The 15,000-nt window shown below is 45.5% G+C and overlaps 1 protein-coding gene across 6 annotated transcripts in view; it reads left to right on the top strand.

Annotated features, from left to right (window-relative positions):
* The window catches only part of LOC135103467 (cytohesin-1-like), a 213,120-nt gene that overhangs the window by 135,767 nt on the left and 62,353 nt on the right, over positions 1–15,000 (top strand). Inside the window, exon 1 of one of the 6 annotated variants that reach the window (XM_064009800.1) lies at positions 1,337–1,363. The exons of 4 other annotated variants lie outside the window; for them this stretch is intronic. In XM_064009800.1, the coding sequence (XP_063865870.1) occupies positions 1,346–1,363 (18 nt within the window). In that variant the 5' untranslated portion in view covers positions 1,337–1,345. Of the gene's footprint in view, positions 1–1,336; positions 1,364–8,841; positions 9,075–15,000 lie in introns of those variants that run through there. One more of the 6 variants, XM_064009798.1, reaches the window with a different exon arrangement.

The following is a 15,000-nucleotide window of genomic DNA, read 5'->3' as shown; positions in this document are numbered from 1 at the left end:
GGTGGAAATGCAGTGCAAATAGACAGAGAGAGAGAGAGAGAGAGAGAGAGAGAGAGAGAGAGAGAAAAGAAAGGAAAAAAATGCAGGACTAAACTTAAACTCTCTAGTCTGGAATCAAGGGAACAGGAGAGGATTAAAAACAGGAAGACCAATGTATCTGGCGAGGTCTTTCTTGTCCTGTCTTGTTGCCCTGCTTCTGAAGGTCTCTCATAGTGTAAGATAGTAAAGAGAGAGAGAGAGAGAGAGAGAGAGAGAGAGAGAGAGAGAGAGAGAGAGAGAGAGAGAGAGAGAGAGAGAAAGTGTGGTTTGAATGAAAGGTTAGGTGAGGTTGTAGAAACAGATAGATAGATAGATAGATTGTGACTTAAATACTGAGAAAAAGGGAAACTCTAAGCATAATAGAGTTAGATGAGACAATACCAATAGATAAATAGATAGGAAGAGCGACGGTGATCCAAATAGTAAGAAAAAAAAAGTTAGGTGATGTAATAGACACTTGATAGAAAAAGAAAGGTGTGCTCGGGATAAAACTATTAGATATATATACTAAAAGATAGATACATTGATAGATACAGACAGTAATATAAGATAGCGAGGGAAAAAAATGGTCAGGTGATGTAATTGATAGTTATGGATACTTGAAACGGATATTGGAAACGTGTGGCGTGGTGGAAAAGTGGATTTGATGTGGATATCTTATTTTTTTAATTAATTTATTTATTTATTTATTTATTTATTTATTTATTTATTTTTTTTTTTTTGCATCTCAAGGCCGCTTACCGTTACCTGTGATGTTTGTCTTAATTGGAGTGATTCTAATGGTGTTATGAAAGGTGACGGTGGTGCTGGTGGTGGTGGTGTGGTACGTGATGGTGTTGAAAGGTGATGGTGGTGATTGTGGTTGATAATGGTAGTGGTAATAATGATAGTGGTGAAGTTTGTGGTGATTGTGATGATGATGGTGGTGGTGGTGGTGGTGGTCGTGGTGGTGGTGGTGGTTCAAAAGATGCAAGAGTTTGTTTAGCCAATTTTGGTGTAAAATAAATCACTTTGAAAATTGTGTGGGCAAAAACTCTCTTTACTGTGGTTGTATAGGTGGTGGTGGTGGTGGTGGTGATGATGGTGGTGGCAATAATGGTGGTGATGATGACAAATATGATTGAATTGTTGAATGACTAATTGCAATTCTAACGTGGCAATCACGAGGCTACATGACGATGACGATGCGATGATGATGATGATGATGATGATAACAATGATGGAGATAATGGCAACGATGATAGTGGTGATGATGATGATGAAGATGACAATAATGATGATGATAGTGGTGATGATAACGACAGTGATGATGATGCCAGTAAAGGTGAGAGTAATAATGACACAGGTAAAAATAGCGATAATAATGGTGATAATCATGGCCACTATCACTAACCTAACCTTCCTCCTGGCGGTGAAACACGAGTAACCTTTTCTCTCTTCCTCCTTCTACAGGTGAGTGTGTGACGCAGTTGTGTCTCGCTTCCGTGACGTGATGTGACATGTTGTAAGTACCAGAGAGAGAGAGAGAGAGAGAGAGAGAGAGAGAGAGAGAGAGAGAGAGAGAGAGAGAGAGAGAGAGAGAGAGAGTTGTTTGGTGTTATTATTTGTCACAAGCACAGGTAAGTCCCGCCTCCCTGTTAATAATTACAGCGTGACGTCACCACCGTGTTGATCTCTCCTTTCCTCCTCCTTCCCCCCATTCCCTCCTCTTCCCATCTTCCTCCTCCCCTTCTAACTCCCCCTTCCCTTGCTTCCTCAACCATCTGCCCTTCATTTACCCCTCCTCCCCCGTCCCCTCCTGTCATGTCTTTCTCTTATACCTGCAGTTTCGTTCGCAAAACCTACTTTTCTCTGTCTGTACGTGTGTGTGTGTGTGTGTGTGTGTGTGTGTGTGTGTGTGTGTGTGTGTGTGTGTGTGTGTTGGAAGACATTTGAACGTGTCAGTTTATCTCTTCTTGCGAGGAGGAGGAGGAGGAGGAGGAGGAACAATAAGAAGGAATAAAAGGAGGAGGAGAAGGAAGAGGAAGACAGCTAGCTCCTCTATATTCTCCTGAACGGATGAAAGGAGGAGGAGGAGGAGGAGGAGGAGGAGGAGGAGGAGGAGGAGGAGGAGGAGGAGGAATAATCTCTATACCCCTCCTTCCCTTCTTCCTTCCTTCCCTCCATCCTTTTCTCCTTCCCTCCATCCCTCCAGCTACCGCGTTTCTCTCCACGGTAGGAATTTTAATTAAGCCTCAGCATCTCCACTGGAATTCTCTCCTCGACCATCCCTGCCCATCCCTTTCCATTCCTTTCCTTGCCTTTCTCTACTCCTTTCTTCACCATCCCTCACTCACTTTTTTTTTTTCTTATTTCTTCATTATTTCTGTTGCTTTTTATCTTTTTTTCTTTATTTATTATTTTTATCGCATCTTCATCGCATCATTCTCGTCCTTCTCCTCCTCCTCCTCCTTCTCCTCCTCCTCCTCCTTCTCCTCCTCCTCCTCCTCCTCCTCCTCCTCCTCCTCCTCCTCCTCCTCCTCCTCCTCCTCCTCCTCCTCCTCCTCCTCCTCCTCCTCCTCCTCCTCCTCCAGTCATCTGTTTCTGATTTGCTACTTTACTCCTTCCTCTCTCATTTTTTCCCTCTCTCTCTCTCTCTCTCTCTCTCTCTCTCTCTCTCTCTCTCTCTCTCTCTCTCTCTCTCTCTCTCTCTCTCTCTCTCTCTCTCTCTCTCTCTCTCTCTCTCTCTCTCTCTCTCTCTCTCTCTCTCTCTGTTGCTCTTCCCTTCCTTTCCCTTTCCTTTCCCTTATTCCCTCTTCCTTCACGCCACCATCAGTCATTTCCTCTTTATTGTTCCTATTCTTACCTCTCTTCTTCTCTTCCTAATTATCTTGTGTCTGTCGCTTCTTCTTTCTTCGCTATTCCTTGTTCGTTATCGTTTTCCTTCTTCCTCTTTGTCTCTTTCCATCGTTTTCTTTCTCTTTCTATCCTCTTCCTATTCTTGTCATCTTCCTCATTGTCTCTTTTATCCTCCTTTCCTTCGTTTTTTTTTCCCTTCCTGATTTCCCCCCTTTCACTCTTTCCTGGTTTTCCTTTCTTCTTTTTTCTCCTTCCTTCCTTCCTTCCTTCCTTCTTTCCTTCATTTTATTTAATTATCTTTCCCTTCCTATCATATTTCCACCTTTAGACTCTTTATCCATCCTTCCTTTCCTTCTCTCTCTCTCTCTCTCTCTCTCTCTCTCTCTCTCTCTCTCTCTCTCTCTCTCTCTCTCTCTCTCTCTCTCTCTCTCTCTCTCTCTCTCTCTCTCTCTCTCTCTCTCTCTCAATTTCTCATTCCATGCTCGTGTTCTCTTTTATTTCATTTTCCCTGTGTCACTCATTCTATTTCCGTGTTTCATGTCAGACTCTCTCTCTCTCTCTCTCTCTCTCTCTCTCTCTCTCTCTCTCTCTCTCTCTCTCTCTCTCTCTCTCTCTCTCTCTCTCTCTCTCTCTCTCTCTCTCTCTCTCTCTCTCTCTCTCTCTCTCATATTTTATACACATTGCCTTCTTATCGCCCTCCTCCATTTCCTGTCCTCTTCCTCCTCCTCCTCCTCCTCCTCCTCCTCCTCCTCCTCCTCCTCCTCCTCCTCCTCCTCCTCCTGGTCTTATCGATTGTGACCTTTATGAGATTTGTATGACTCATGGAAACATTGATTCTTCCTAACAAAGTCCTTTTTTTTTTTCCCTTCTTCTTTCTCCCTCTCTCTCCCTCTCCCTTTCCTCCGCCTGACTGTCTCCTCCCCTTTCTCTCCCCTCCCTTCATCCTTCCATCTTCCCATTCCCCTCTAATCCTTCCCGCACAGTTATCCCCTTCAACCGTTCTCTTCCTCTCTCCCTCCAACATCGCTTGCTTTCTCTTCCATTCCTCTCCCTTTCCTTCTTTTATTCTTTATTCTTCCCTCCTCTCCTCTCCTCTCCTCTCCTTCCTCCTCTTTGTTTCCATCAGGTTTTCATTACTTTCCTATGTTCTCTCTCCCTTTTTCTCTATTCCAAACTTCTCTCTTTATCTCTTTTTTCCCTCATATTCCTCCTGCCTCCTCTATTCCCTCCATGCCTTCTTCTTTTTCATCATTTCCTCTCTTCATCTCTCCTTTCTTTCATGCCCCTCGTAACTCCCTCCCTTCCTTCCCTCCCTGACCTTTCAATCTCCCTCTCCCTCCCCCTCCCTCCCTCCCTCCCTCCCTCGCTCTTTCCCTCCCTTTCCCGTAACCACCTGCATGTTTTACCCTTTCCTGCCGTCTCTCTCTTCTCCATCCTTCCCCTTTCCCATTCCCTTCCATTCCCTCTGCCCCCACCCTCCGTTACCCCTTCCCTCCCTCAGTAAATACAGTTGTTTTCATGAACCAAATTGTATTACTCATAATTGCGTATCAGTTGATGTATCTACGCACACACACACACACACACACACACACACACACACACACACACACACACACACACACACACACACACACACACACACACACACACACACACACACACACACACACACACACACACACACACACACGAGTCATGCACTGTATTGATTTTTAGCTCCAGATCATTTTGTCGTTTCTTTGTTCTTTGCTTTGTCCTTTTTTATTGCTTTGTTTTTTGTTTCTTTTCTTTTCGTTTTTCTTTTTTTTTTCGTTCGTTAGGCTTTCATCTGTTTGTTTGTTTTTTTTCGTTTTCCCGTCAGTTTTATTTATTTGTTTATTTTATTTCTTTTTTTGTTGTCTATCTTCTCCCTTTTGTTTTTCCTCTTCCTCTTTGTTTTTGTTTTGCTCTTGCTGTTTCTGTTTCTCCGTTTTGTTTCTCTTTTTTTTTTCTCGCTGATTTTTCGTTCTCCCTCTCTTTCCATTTCTCTCTCAGTCTTGCTTTCTCTTCTTCCATTCTTTCTGTATTTTTTTTTGCTTGCATATTTTCTTTTACGCACTCTCTCTCTCTCTCTCTCTCTCTCTCTCTCTCTCTCTCTCTCTCTCTCTCTCTCTCTCTCTCTCTCTCTCTCTCTCTCTCTCTCTCACACGGAGAGAGAGAGAGAGAGAGAGAGAGAGAGAGAGAGAGAGAGAGAGAGAGAGAGACGAGCAGACGACTGAGTGAATAAAAACACACACACACACACACACACACACACACACACACACACACACACACACACACACACACACACACACACACACACACACACACACACACACACACACACACACACACACACACACACACACACACACACACACACACACGTGACTCAGTGTTCTGTGCCACACAAGGGAGTCACGCGGCTTTTTCTGCGTCTTTGTGTCATTGCGGGAATTGATTTTGCTTCTTACCGGCGAGAAAAGAAAAAAAAAGAAAAAAAATGCGGTAATATTGAACTTTCTATACACACAGTTACCTTGTTGCTGTTGCTGTTCTATTTGGGTCACTGTTCACTGGGTGGGCTGTGTGGCGTGTGCAAGGGATCTATCTATCCGTTCTCTGGTATATTTAGTCTTGTCTTATCGCATCTTATCTCGCCTTGCCTTGTGAGAGACTGTGTGGAATTTGCCTTAGTTTATGGTTAGGTGGTAATAATAGTGGCAGTAATGATGGTGATAGTCATAATAATAACAAGAGTAAGAAGAAAAAGAAGAAATGAAAAAACTCTTACTACTACTACTACTACTACTACTACTACTACTGGTTATGATAAATATTGAAAATAGTCATGATAATAATAGATAGCGGCAAAGGTGTTAGGAGTAAATAAACCCTGTATTATGATTATCAACAAATAAGAACAAAAACAAGGAAACCATTAGATTGCATAAGAAGAATGACAAGTTAAGTTTGCAAGCAAGAACGAGAATAATAAGTACATCATTTATAAGCAGCATAAGTGTCACCAAACAACTTCAAGAAAATAATAAGTAATACATTGGAAAAGAAAAGTATCCATTACTAAGATCAGACAAAAAAAAAGAAATAATAATAATAACTTGTGAATCAAAACCTGAATCAAACACAAAGAACTAGTTTTATTTTATTACCGTTCTTTACAACTCATCCACCTTTCACCTTCGTTTTATTTTTATTGTTTTCTTTATTTTTTTCGAACACAACTTTCTATACACAGAGTAAACTTCTTTGGCTCAGCGGGAAACCTTCTTCTGGCTCGTCTTGGTCTTTTTTGCTTGCTGAACACTCCCTCAGGCGACGAGAAGTGATGGTGGTGGTGGTGGTGTTGTGCCTCAGTCATGCTGCCAGCCACGTGTGTGTGTGTGTGTGTGTGTGTGTGTGTGTGTGTGTGTGTGTGTGTGTGTGTGTGTGTGTGTGTGTGTGTGTGTGTGTGTGTGTGTGTGTGTGTGTGTGTGTGTGTGTGTTTGAAGTTCTCTGTCTGGGATTTCCTTGTGTTTCCTTTAAATGTAAACTGTTTTTTTTTTCTTTTTTTTCGTCTCCTTCCCCTTATTCCTCCTCCTCCTCCTCCTCCTCCTCCTCCTCCTCCTCATCTCGTCTGTACAACCTCCCAAGTAGGAAGATATTTGAAGCTTACAGTTCTTCAAGGAGAAAAAGAGAGAGACAAAGAAGAGATAGAGGAAAAAAAAATGTCTGAGTTGAGGATCGCGTAGTGAAGGAGAGAGAGAGAGAGAGAGAGAGAGAGAGAGAGAGAGAGAGAGAGAGAGAGAGAGAGAGAGAGAGAGAGAGAGAGAGAGAGAGAGAAGGGGGACTTAACTGTGACCTAATCTATGTATTGACCCTGAAATGTGTGTGTGTGTGTGTGTGTGTGTGTGTGTGTGTGTGTGTGTGTGTGTGTGTGTGTGTGTGTGAGCGAGCGAGCGGGTAAGGTGACCTAGTAAAGGGGGAAAAAAAGTAAAAAAAAAAATAATAAAAAAAACACTGGACTTGAGTAGTGTTGGTGTTAGAATGAGTACAGAATGATGTAGGTGGGGAGGAGCCTTCATTTTTACTATCCTACATCCTTTACTGCAGATTATTGCACCTCCAGACTCGTGAAGGCCAAGAATAAGTCTGCTAGGTTAGGTAAGATTAGGTTAAGTTAGGTTAGGTTAGGTAAGATTAGGTTAAGTTAGGTTTGTTATTGTTTTTTCTTCCTTTGTGTTCCCTTGTGTAGTGTAGGGAGGAAGACTAAGATTAAAGAGATGGGGGAGATGGGGGGAAACCATAACAGGGAACTGAATGGGGCTACTGGTAATGCAAGCTGCCCTAGTACCCCTCCCCAGTACCCCGCCCCGCTCCGCCCCATCACGTCCAGGCCAAGGGTGTTCTCCAGTCTCTCCCCTCTCCCTCTCCCTCTCCCTCTCCCTCTCCCTCTCTTCCCCCTCTCCCTCTCTCTCCACTTCACCTGTTATATTACGGCGAGTTTCACCTTTAGACTAGTATGACCTCTCTCTCTCTCTCTCTCTCTCTCTCTCTCTCTCTCTCTCTCTCTCTCTCTCTCTCTCTCTCTCTCTCTCTCTCTCTCTCTCTCTCTCTCTCTCTCTCTCTCTCTCTCTCTCTCTCTCTCTCTCTCTCTCTCTCTCTCTGTGTGTGTGTGTGTGTGTGTGTGTGTGTGTGTGTGTGTGTGTGTGTGTGTGTGTGTGTGTGTGTGTGTGTGTGTGTGTGTGTGTGTGTGTGTGTGTTAAAACACGCACACACGGCTTCTGGACAGTTTGAGAGAGAGAGAGAGAGAGAGAGAGAGAGAGAGAGAGAGAGAGAGAGAGAGAGAGAGAGAGAGAGAGAGAGAGAGAGAGAGAGAGAGAGAGAGAGAGAGAGAGAGAGAGTTGAACGAACACCCGTTTTCTGAATGGTGTTTTTTTTTTTCTGTCTGCTTGATTACGGAGTTTGATTAAGCGTGCGTGCGTGTGCGTGCGTGCGTGTGCGTGCCTGTCTGTGTGTGTGTGTGTGTGTGTGTGTGTGTGTGTGTGTGTGTGTGTGTGTGTGTGTGTGTGTGTGTGTGTGTGTGTGTGTGTGTGTGTGTGTTACAGTAGAGACAGACAGACAGGCAGACCTGCACGCAAGCAAACACACACAAAGACAACAAAAATATTCATAGTGCCAAGGAGGAGGAGGAGGAGGAGAGACAGAGGTGGAGGAGGAGGAGGGATAGAGGTGGAGGAGATTGTGGTGAGGTGTGATGAAGCGGAGTGGAGCGAGTGAGCTGAGTGTGGAATGTGGCAGAGGGTGTGGTGAAGGGCGTACGAGAGAGAGAGAGAGAGAGAGAGAGAGAGAGAGAGAGAGAGAGAGAGAGAGAGAGAGAGAGAGAGAGAGAGAGAGAGAGAGAGAGAGAGTATTAGCATGCACGGTGGCGGTAAGCAGCAACACACAGGTAAGAGTAATAATGAGATGGATGCCAACTGGTTACCTTTACCTGCAGCACCGCCGTAAACTCCACCCGTATTTGGAACAGGTTTGGAGCAGCTTCCTCTACCTACCCTGCGAGGTCACCGCCAGCACAGGTGTGGGCCGCTAGGGACAGGTGTGGGAATGTAACGGAGGGTGTGGGTCAAGGACAGGTTAATGTGTGAACTGAGGACGTGTAGGACAGGTGTGGGAGACATGAAGTGATGAGGAACCAGGCATGGCACATGTGGCGTGTGGGATACATATTGACAGGTATGGTCTGGTTTTACGTAGGTGTGGAGTGACGTATGTGTAGTATAGGCACGTGTGAGGCATTCAGGTGTGCGTCAGGTGTAGGGCACAGGTGTGGGGAACTATTACAGACGAGTCAGGGCAGGCTAGATGAGTAGAGGCATATGTGGCGGTTCAAGGCAGGTGTGGAGGGGGGTGACGGAGGGTATAGGAAGGAGACAAGGAGAGGCCCTGACCGTGGCCGCGTACGTAGGCATCCCCCGGTGGCTCTCTCCCTCTCCCTCTCTCCCCGAGCCTGAGGAGTGGAGACCTCGCTGCCACCCTCCCTCGGTCCCTCCCTCCGTGCCGCTCCTCCCTCCCGCCGCTGCCTGGCCTCCCACCCTTCGCCAGCCGCCCAGTCCGTGCTGAGCCAGTGCCGCGTGAAGACACGAGCCGCGCCTTTTGTTACGGCAGTCTAGGTATGCCTCCTTCAGTAGCCAGCGCGACCAGCCTGAACTGAACGTGTATCCTGCGGTATCCTGCGTCCTATCGTATCCTGCACGGCGGACTCTAGTGCAGTGTCTGGGGCTTCTTAGGACTTCTGCAGGAGTGGAGTGCATTGTTTACCGCGCGGGGCATGATTAGTGGTGGGCAGTGGCGGTGGTGGTGGTGGTGGTGGTGGTGTGTGGTGGTAAAGGTGGTGGTGGTGGTGGTAATGGTGGTGACGCGCGGACCGCCGCCCTGCAGTGAGTGAAGTGGTGATCGTTGTCTTCCTAAAGGTGATGTTATAGGTGGGGAGACACCGTCCATTGTTATTATGCTGCCTTTATTATTTATTATTAACATTATTATCAATTATTATCATTTTTATGGCCATTACTGCTCTTATCATTACTGTTATCATCATTATTATTACTATTATTACTATTATCATCATTGTTATCATCATTATCATCGTTATCACTTACTGTCTATTGGTGCAGTGGTTAGCTCGCTCTCCTCACAATCAAGAGGCCCCAGTTTCAAATCTCGGGCCGAGTGAAGACAATTTGCGTCAATTTGCGCGTGTCTTCTGAAGCGCCTCAACCCTTCAGAGCTGAGAATAGTGCAGGACGCGAGCCGAGGAGAGGAGACTCGCACCCAGCAGCAGCAACCCTTGAGCATTGCAGTCCTTGCCTTCCTGTGTATGTGTAGAGGGAGGGGGGTTGGAGGAGGGAGGGGTTCTATAGGAGCAGCGCGGAACGCCAGCTACTCGTATCTTGTCCTTGTGTGTGTGTGTGTGTGTGTGTGTGTGTGTGTGTGTGTGTGTGTGTGTGTGTGTGTTTGTCAGTATGAGCGGTAAACAGGCGAAAATATATGAAAAAAAAATTCTTACTGTACATTTCTACAACAACAACTACTACTACTACTACTACTACTACTACTACTACTACTACTACTACTACTACTACTACTACTACTACTACTACTACTACTACTATTACCACCACTACTACTACTACCACTACTACTACTATTACCACTACTACTACTACCATCACTACCACTACTACTACTACTACTACTACTACTACTACTACTACTACTACTACTACTACTACTACTACTACTACTACTACCACCACCACCACCACCATCTACCACAAAACAACAACAACATCCACCATCACCACCACCGCCACGAAAGACACCACAGCATCACCACAATTTTTACCATCAACCAACATCATCTGAGGAACGCGGAGGTGGAGGCGGGGACTTTGCATGGGGAGGGGACGGAGGCAGCGGCGGCAGCGGTGGCGGCGGCGGAGGTGTGTCGCAAGGCCGCCCCGACGTTCAGCTCCCACCGTTAGACAAGGGCAAGTGAAAATAATGTGTGCAATGCAATAGAACGAGCGCAGATTATAGACGTGAGGCAAGAGTGTCCGCGAGGAAAATGTAGAGAGAGAGAGAGAGAGAGAGAGAGAGAGAGAGAGAGAGAGAGAGAGAGAGAGAGAGAGAGAGAGAGAGAGAGAGAGAGAGAGAGAGAGAGAGAGAGAGAGAGACGAAGGGTGTGGCAGCTATGTGCGAAACGAAACTGCAGAATCGGAAACAGTTATTGCGTAAGGTGAAAAAGAGAATGTACAAAAGAGAGAGAGAGAGAGAGAGAGAGAGAGAGAGAGAGAGAGAGAGAGAGAGAGAGAGAGAGAGAGAGTCGTATGGTGAAGGGGACAGTAGGGATGGTGAATGTTGTTGTGGTGGCAGTAACGTTGGTGGTGGTCGTGGAATTAATGATCGACCGTCTGGAATAAGGGACGTTAATTGCCTCCCACTGCTGCCCCGTCAGTCCAGAGCTGCTGCAGGAGTCCAGGCATCATGAGAACAGAAAGAAAACGAGCCGTAGTAGTAGTAGTAATAGTAGTAGTAATAATAGAATAAGAAGAAAGTGGAGGAGATGATGAAGGGTAACAACAGTAAATGGAAGCAGAGTAAAAAAATATTTAAACTAGAGCGAGAAGTTGGTGGAGGAAAATTTTTAGGAGGGAAAAAAAGAAAATGTAAAGAGGAGAATGTAAATAAGAATTGCAATAAGAAGAAAAATGGAAGGAGAAGGAGCATGAGAAGAATGCAACAAAGCGTTCGTTGAAGGAAAATGTTAAAGAAATATTATGAGAGAGAGAGAGAGAGAGAGAGAGAGAGAGAGAGAGAGAGAGAGAGAGAGAGAGAGAGAGAGAGAGAGAGAGAGAGAGCAAAATAGCATGAATTGCAGAATAAGAGAAAGTATCATATGAAACGAAACGCCAAAAATGCATGAGGGAGAATGAGGAGGAAGGGGAGATGGAAAGAATGTGTGTGTGTGTGTGTGTGTGTGTGTGTGTGTGTGTGTGTGTGTGTGTGTGTGTGTGTGTGTGTGTGTGTGTGTGTGTGTGTGTGTGTGTGTGTGTGTGCTTCTTATTCTCGTCATCCCACGTGTGTCTGGTAAAGGAAGAGAGCAAGCGACCTGGAGGAGGAAGAGGAAGAAGAAGGAGGATAGGAAGGAAGAAAGAGGATTAATTAGGAAGACGTGTGGCTCCTTCTTAGGCGGTGGTGGTGGTGGTAGAGGTGGTGATGGTGGTGGTTGTGGTTGTTCTCGCCTTCAGGAGCTTTGGGGACTGACTGACTGACGTGTGTGTGTGTGTGTGTATGTGTGTGTGTTATCGTACTAGTCATATTTGAGGATATTTGTCTCTTTCTCCCTGTTTGTTCTTTATTTATTATCATTCTTCTTTCTCTGTGTGCTTGTTTCTCTGGTTGTCTGTCGGTCGATCTGTCGGCCGGTCAATATGTCGATCTGTTTGCCTTTGTGTTCATGTGATTTATTTATTTATCTTTTATCATGTGTGGAATGTGCATCTGTCACCCCCCTCTCTCTCTCTCTCTCTCTCTCTCTCTCTCTCTCTCTCTCTCTCTCTCTCTCTCTCTCTCTCTCTCTCTCTCTCTCTCTCTCTCTCTCTCTCTCTCTCTCTCTCTCTCTCTCTCTCTCTCTCTCTCTCTCTCTCTCTCTCTCACAACACAAAACGTAGCGTAACATTTACCCCCTCCTCTCCTCCACTCCTCCCTCCCGCCACACTCCAGTAGCACCAGCAGTGGCTCTTTATTTAATCATGGGGAGCGGCGGCCGGGGATCGATCTGGTAACTTGCTGGTGTCCCACTGGCCCTCATTTACACTTATTTATACGTAGGCTGGGTGTGGTGTTCCTTAGGCCTAGTGGGAAGTGTAAACAAACAAACAAAAAAATAATAAGTCAAGGTTAGGTTTTTATTTCATTTTTTTTTCCATGTGTTTATTTGGTTTTAATTTATGTAAGAATGAGGGCAGCAACAACAAGAGTATAAAAAAAAATGTAATTAAGATTATTTGATTCCAGCGCCGGTCTATTTCTGTGGCTGTGTAGGTGTTTGTTTTGTGCCTTCATCCGTCTGGTTCTCTGTCTGCATGTGTGTCTGTCTGTCTGTCTGTCTGTCTGTCTGTCTGTCTGTCTGTCTGTGCATGTATGTGTGTCTATTTTTGCCAGTTTTTTATCTGTCATCTGTATGTATTTCAGTGTGTGTGTGTGTGTGTGTGTGTGTGTGTGTGTGTGTGTGTGTGTGTGTGTGTGTGTGTGTGTGTGGGCGGGGCACATCACCTAGAACATTCCAGCTTTTTCTTCCCCTAATCCTTTTAATGCGCTCACATTAATCACCTGGATTTTTTCATATTCTTTCTTTTTTACCTTCCAAACCTTTGTTATCTTTCCGACTTGCTGTGTGATGATGATGGATGGATAGAGAGGGAATTAGACTGGATGACAATGGATGGATAGAAGGACAAACAGACAGACAGACAGACAGACAGTCAGAAAGTAAGGTGTGATCAGCGGGACAGCTATAAACAAGCCCCCTGTTCTGGTATTGCTGCCCTTCAGTCCCCCACCTGTATCGTCACTAGAAGGATGAACAGAAAGATAGACACACACACACACACACACAGACAGACAAGCAGTAAGCAAGGCAGGTTCAGCAGGACAGGTATAAATAAGTCACCTGTTTTGGAGTCGCCGCCCTTCATTCTCCCTCCCGCAGCGTCCCCGGAACAGTGGCCGCGGTCCCTCTTTGTGAGCGTTCCGGGCAGGCCAAAAACACCTCGTGACCCCAATATGGCAGTGCAGTGTATTACCCCAACGCCAGCCATGCTTTTTGGGGCCGCGGCGATGGGAGAGGAAGAGGCAAGGGAGGGGAATGCGTAGGGGTGAGGGAGGTAGGCTTGTGGATGCGAGGGGACGCGTGGGGAGGTAACAGGAAAGAGAGAGGAAGAGAGAAAGGTGGGGGGATGCGAAGGGGTGAGGGAGGGAAAGAGAGAAGGCTGCAAGGGGAGTGGGGCAGTGGGGGGAAAGGGACACGTGTTTGTGAGGGGGATTAGAGGCGTGAGAGGGTGGGGAGGGAAAGGGGGAGCGTTGAGAAGGCGTAAAATCCATTCCGTTCACACTCTCTGGGTTCGTGACTAATAGAATCGATATGCTTTTTTGCTCTCTCTCTCTCTCTCTCTCTCTCTCTCTCTCTCTCTCTCTCTCTCTCTCTCTCTCTCTCTCTCTCTCTCTCTCTCTCTTGTGTAATACCCAGGATTTCCCCTCGGTTATTCCCTGCTTTAATCGATATTTTCTCCCCTCCGGTCTAAAATCACCTGCTTTTTTATTATTTTTTTTTTATGGAGATTATATGGATTATCGACCACACTTGTTTTTTTTTCTTTCTTTTTCGTTGAGATATTTCCTTTTTTTTTTTTTTTTTAGTTAGTAATCCTCTTCATTAATCGATGTTTCCCCCCTCCTCCTTGCAAATTTAAAATGATAAAGCTTTCGGGAAATTACGTTGATTATTGATCCTGCATTCTTTTCTCCTTTCCCCTTTTTACTTTGCTTACCTCTCCTTTCATTAACCAATACTTTCTCCCTTTCATGCGCTCAAACTGAAAAAAAAAAGAAATAGAAACTGAAAACGACAAAGATCACACGAATTATTGACCTTGTTTGACCTGTTCCTTCTTTTTAGCTTGCCTTGCTCTTCTCTTCATTAATTTTTTTCTACTTCATGCTCTCTAAAAGCCACAAAAAACATACAAAAGAAAAAAAAATACAAAGAGCACACGAATTTTTGCTCCTGTTTATCCTTCACCTTTCTAAATTTCCCTTTCATTAACATCTGCCTCCATGCATTCTGAAAAAACACAAATCATTCTGAAAACCACAAAGATCACGCTAATTACTGACCTCGTTTCAACCCTCGACCTGCTTTTGCTTTGCCTAGTCCCTCCCGCAGGATTTGAGGTGAAGGTCTCGAAGCCTGACCCAGGGGAGTGTGCTGGGCGAGGCATTAGGGAGGGACGTGGAGTGTGGGGCAGTGCATTGAGCAAGCGGAACCTTCGATAGCGTAACAGTTGCGTTCTCTGATGGCGTATTGATCCCCATGCAGCCAGAAGTGAGGCGAGCCACTGTGGGGAGAGGGAGTGGATTAGTGAGTCAGTGTGTTTGTGAGAGAGCGTGAGTGAGCGTGTGCAGGAGAGAGTAAAGTAAGCATGTGTGTGTGTGTGTGTGTGTGTGTGTGTGTGTGTGTGTGTGTGTGTGTGTGTGTGTGTGTGTGTGTGTGTGTGTGTGTGTGTGTGAAGCGTTGGTACTGTGTTAGGTCTGTCTGAGTTAACGTGAAGCGAAAGTTACATCAACGCCTTGCTTCTTCTTTCTGACAACTTAGCAAGCTTGGCAACTTGTCTGACCGGGAGGAGGGGGAGAAGAAGAAGAAGAAGGAGGAGGAGGAGGAGGAGGAGGAGGAGGAGGAGGAGGAGGAGGAGGAAAATGAGATGGATGATTAAGAGGAGAATTAAAAAGAGATACTAACAAGGAAGGAAGGAGGAA

This window comes from Scylla paramamosain, chromosome 9 (genome assembly GCF_035594125.1).
Source record: "Scylla paramamosain isolate STU-SP2022 chromosome 9, ASM3559412v1, whole genome shotgun sequence".
In the NCBI taxonomy this organism is placed as follows: domain Eukaryota; kingdom Metazoa; phylum Arthropoda; class Malacostraca; order Decapoda; family Portunidae; genus Scylla; species Scylla paramamosain.
The sequence above is the reverse complement of the archived record's forward strand: the minus strand, read 5'-3'. Positions and strand labels throughout refer to the sequence as shown.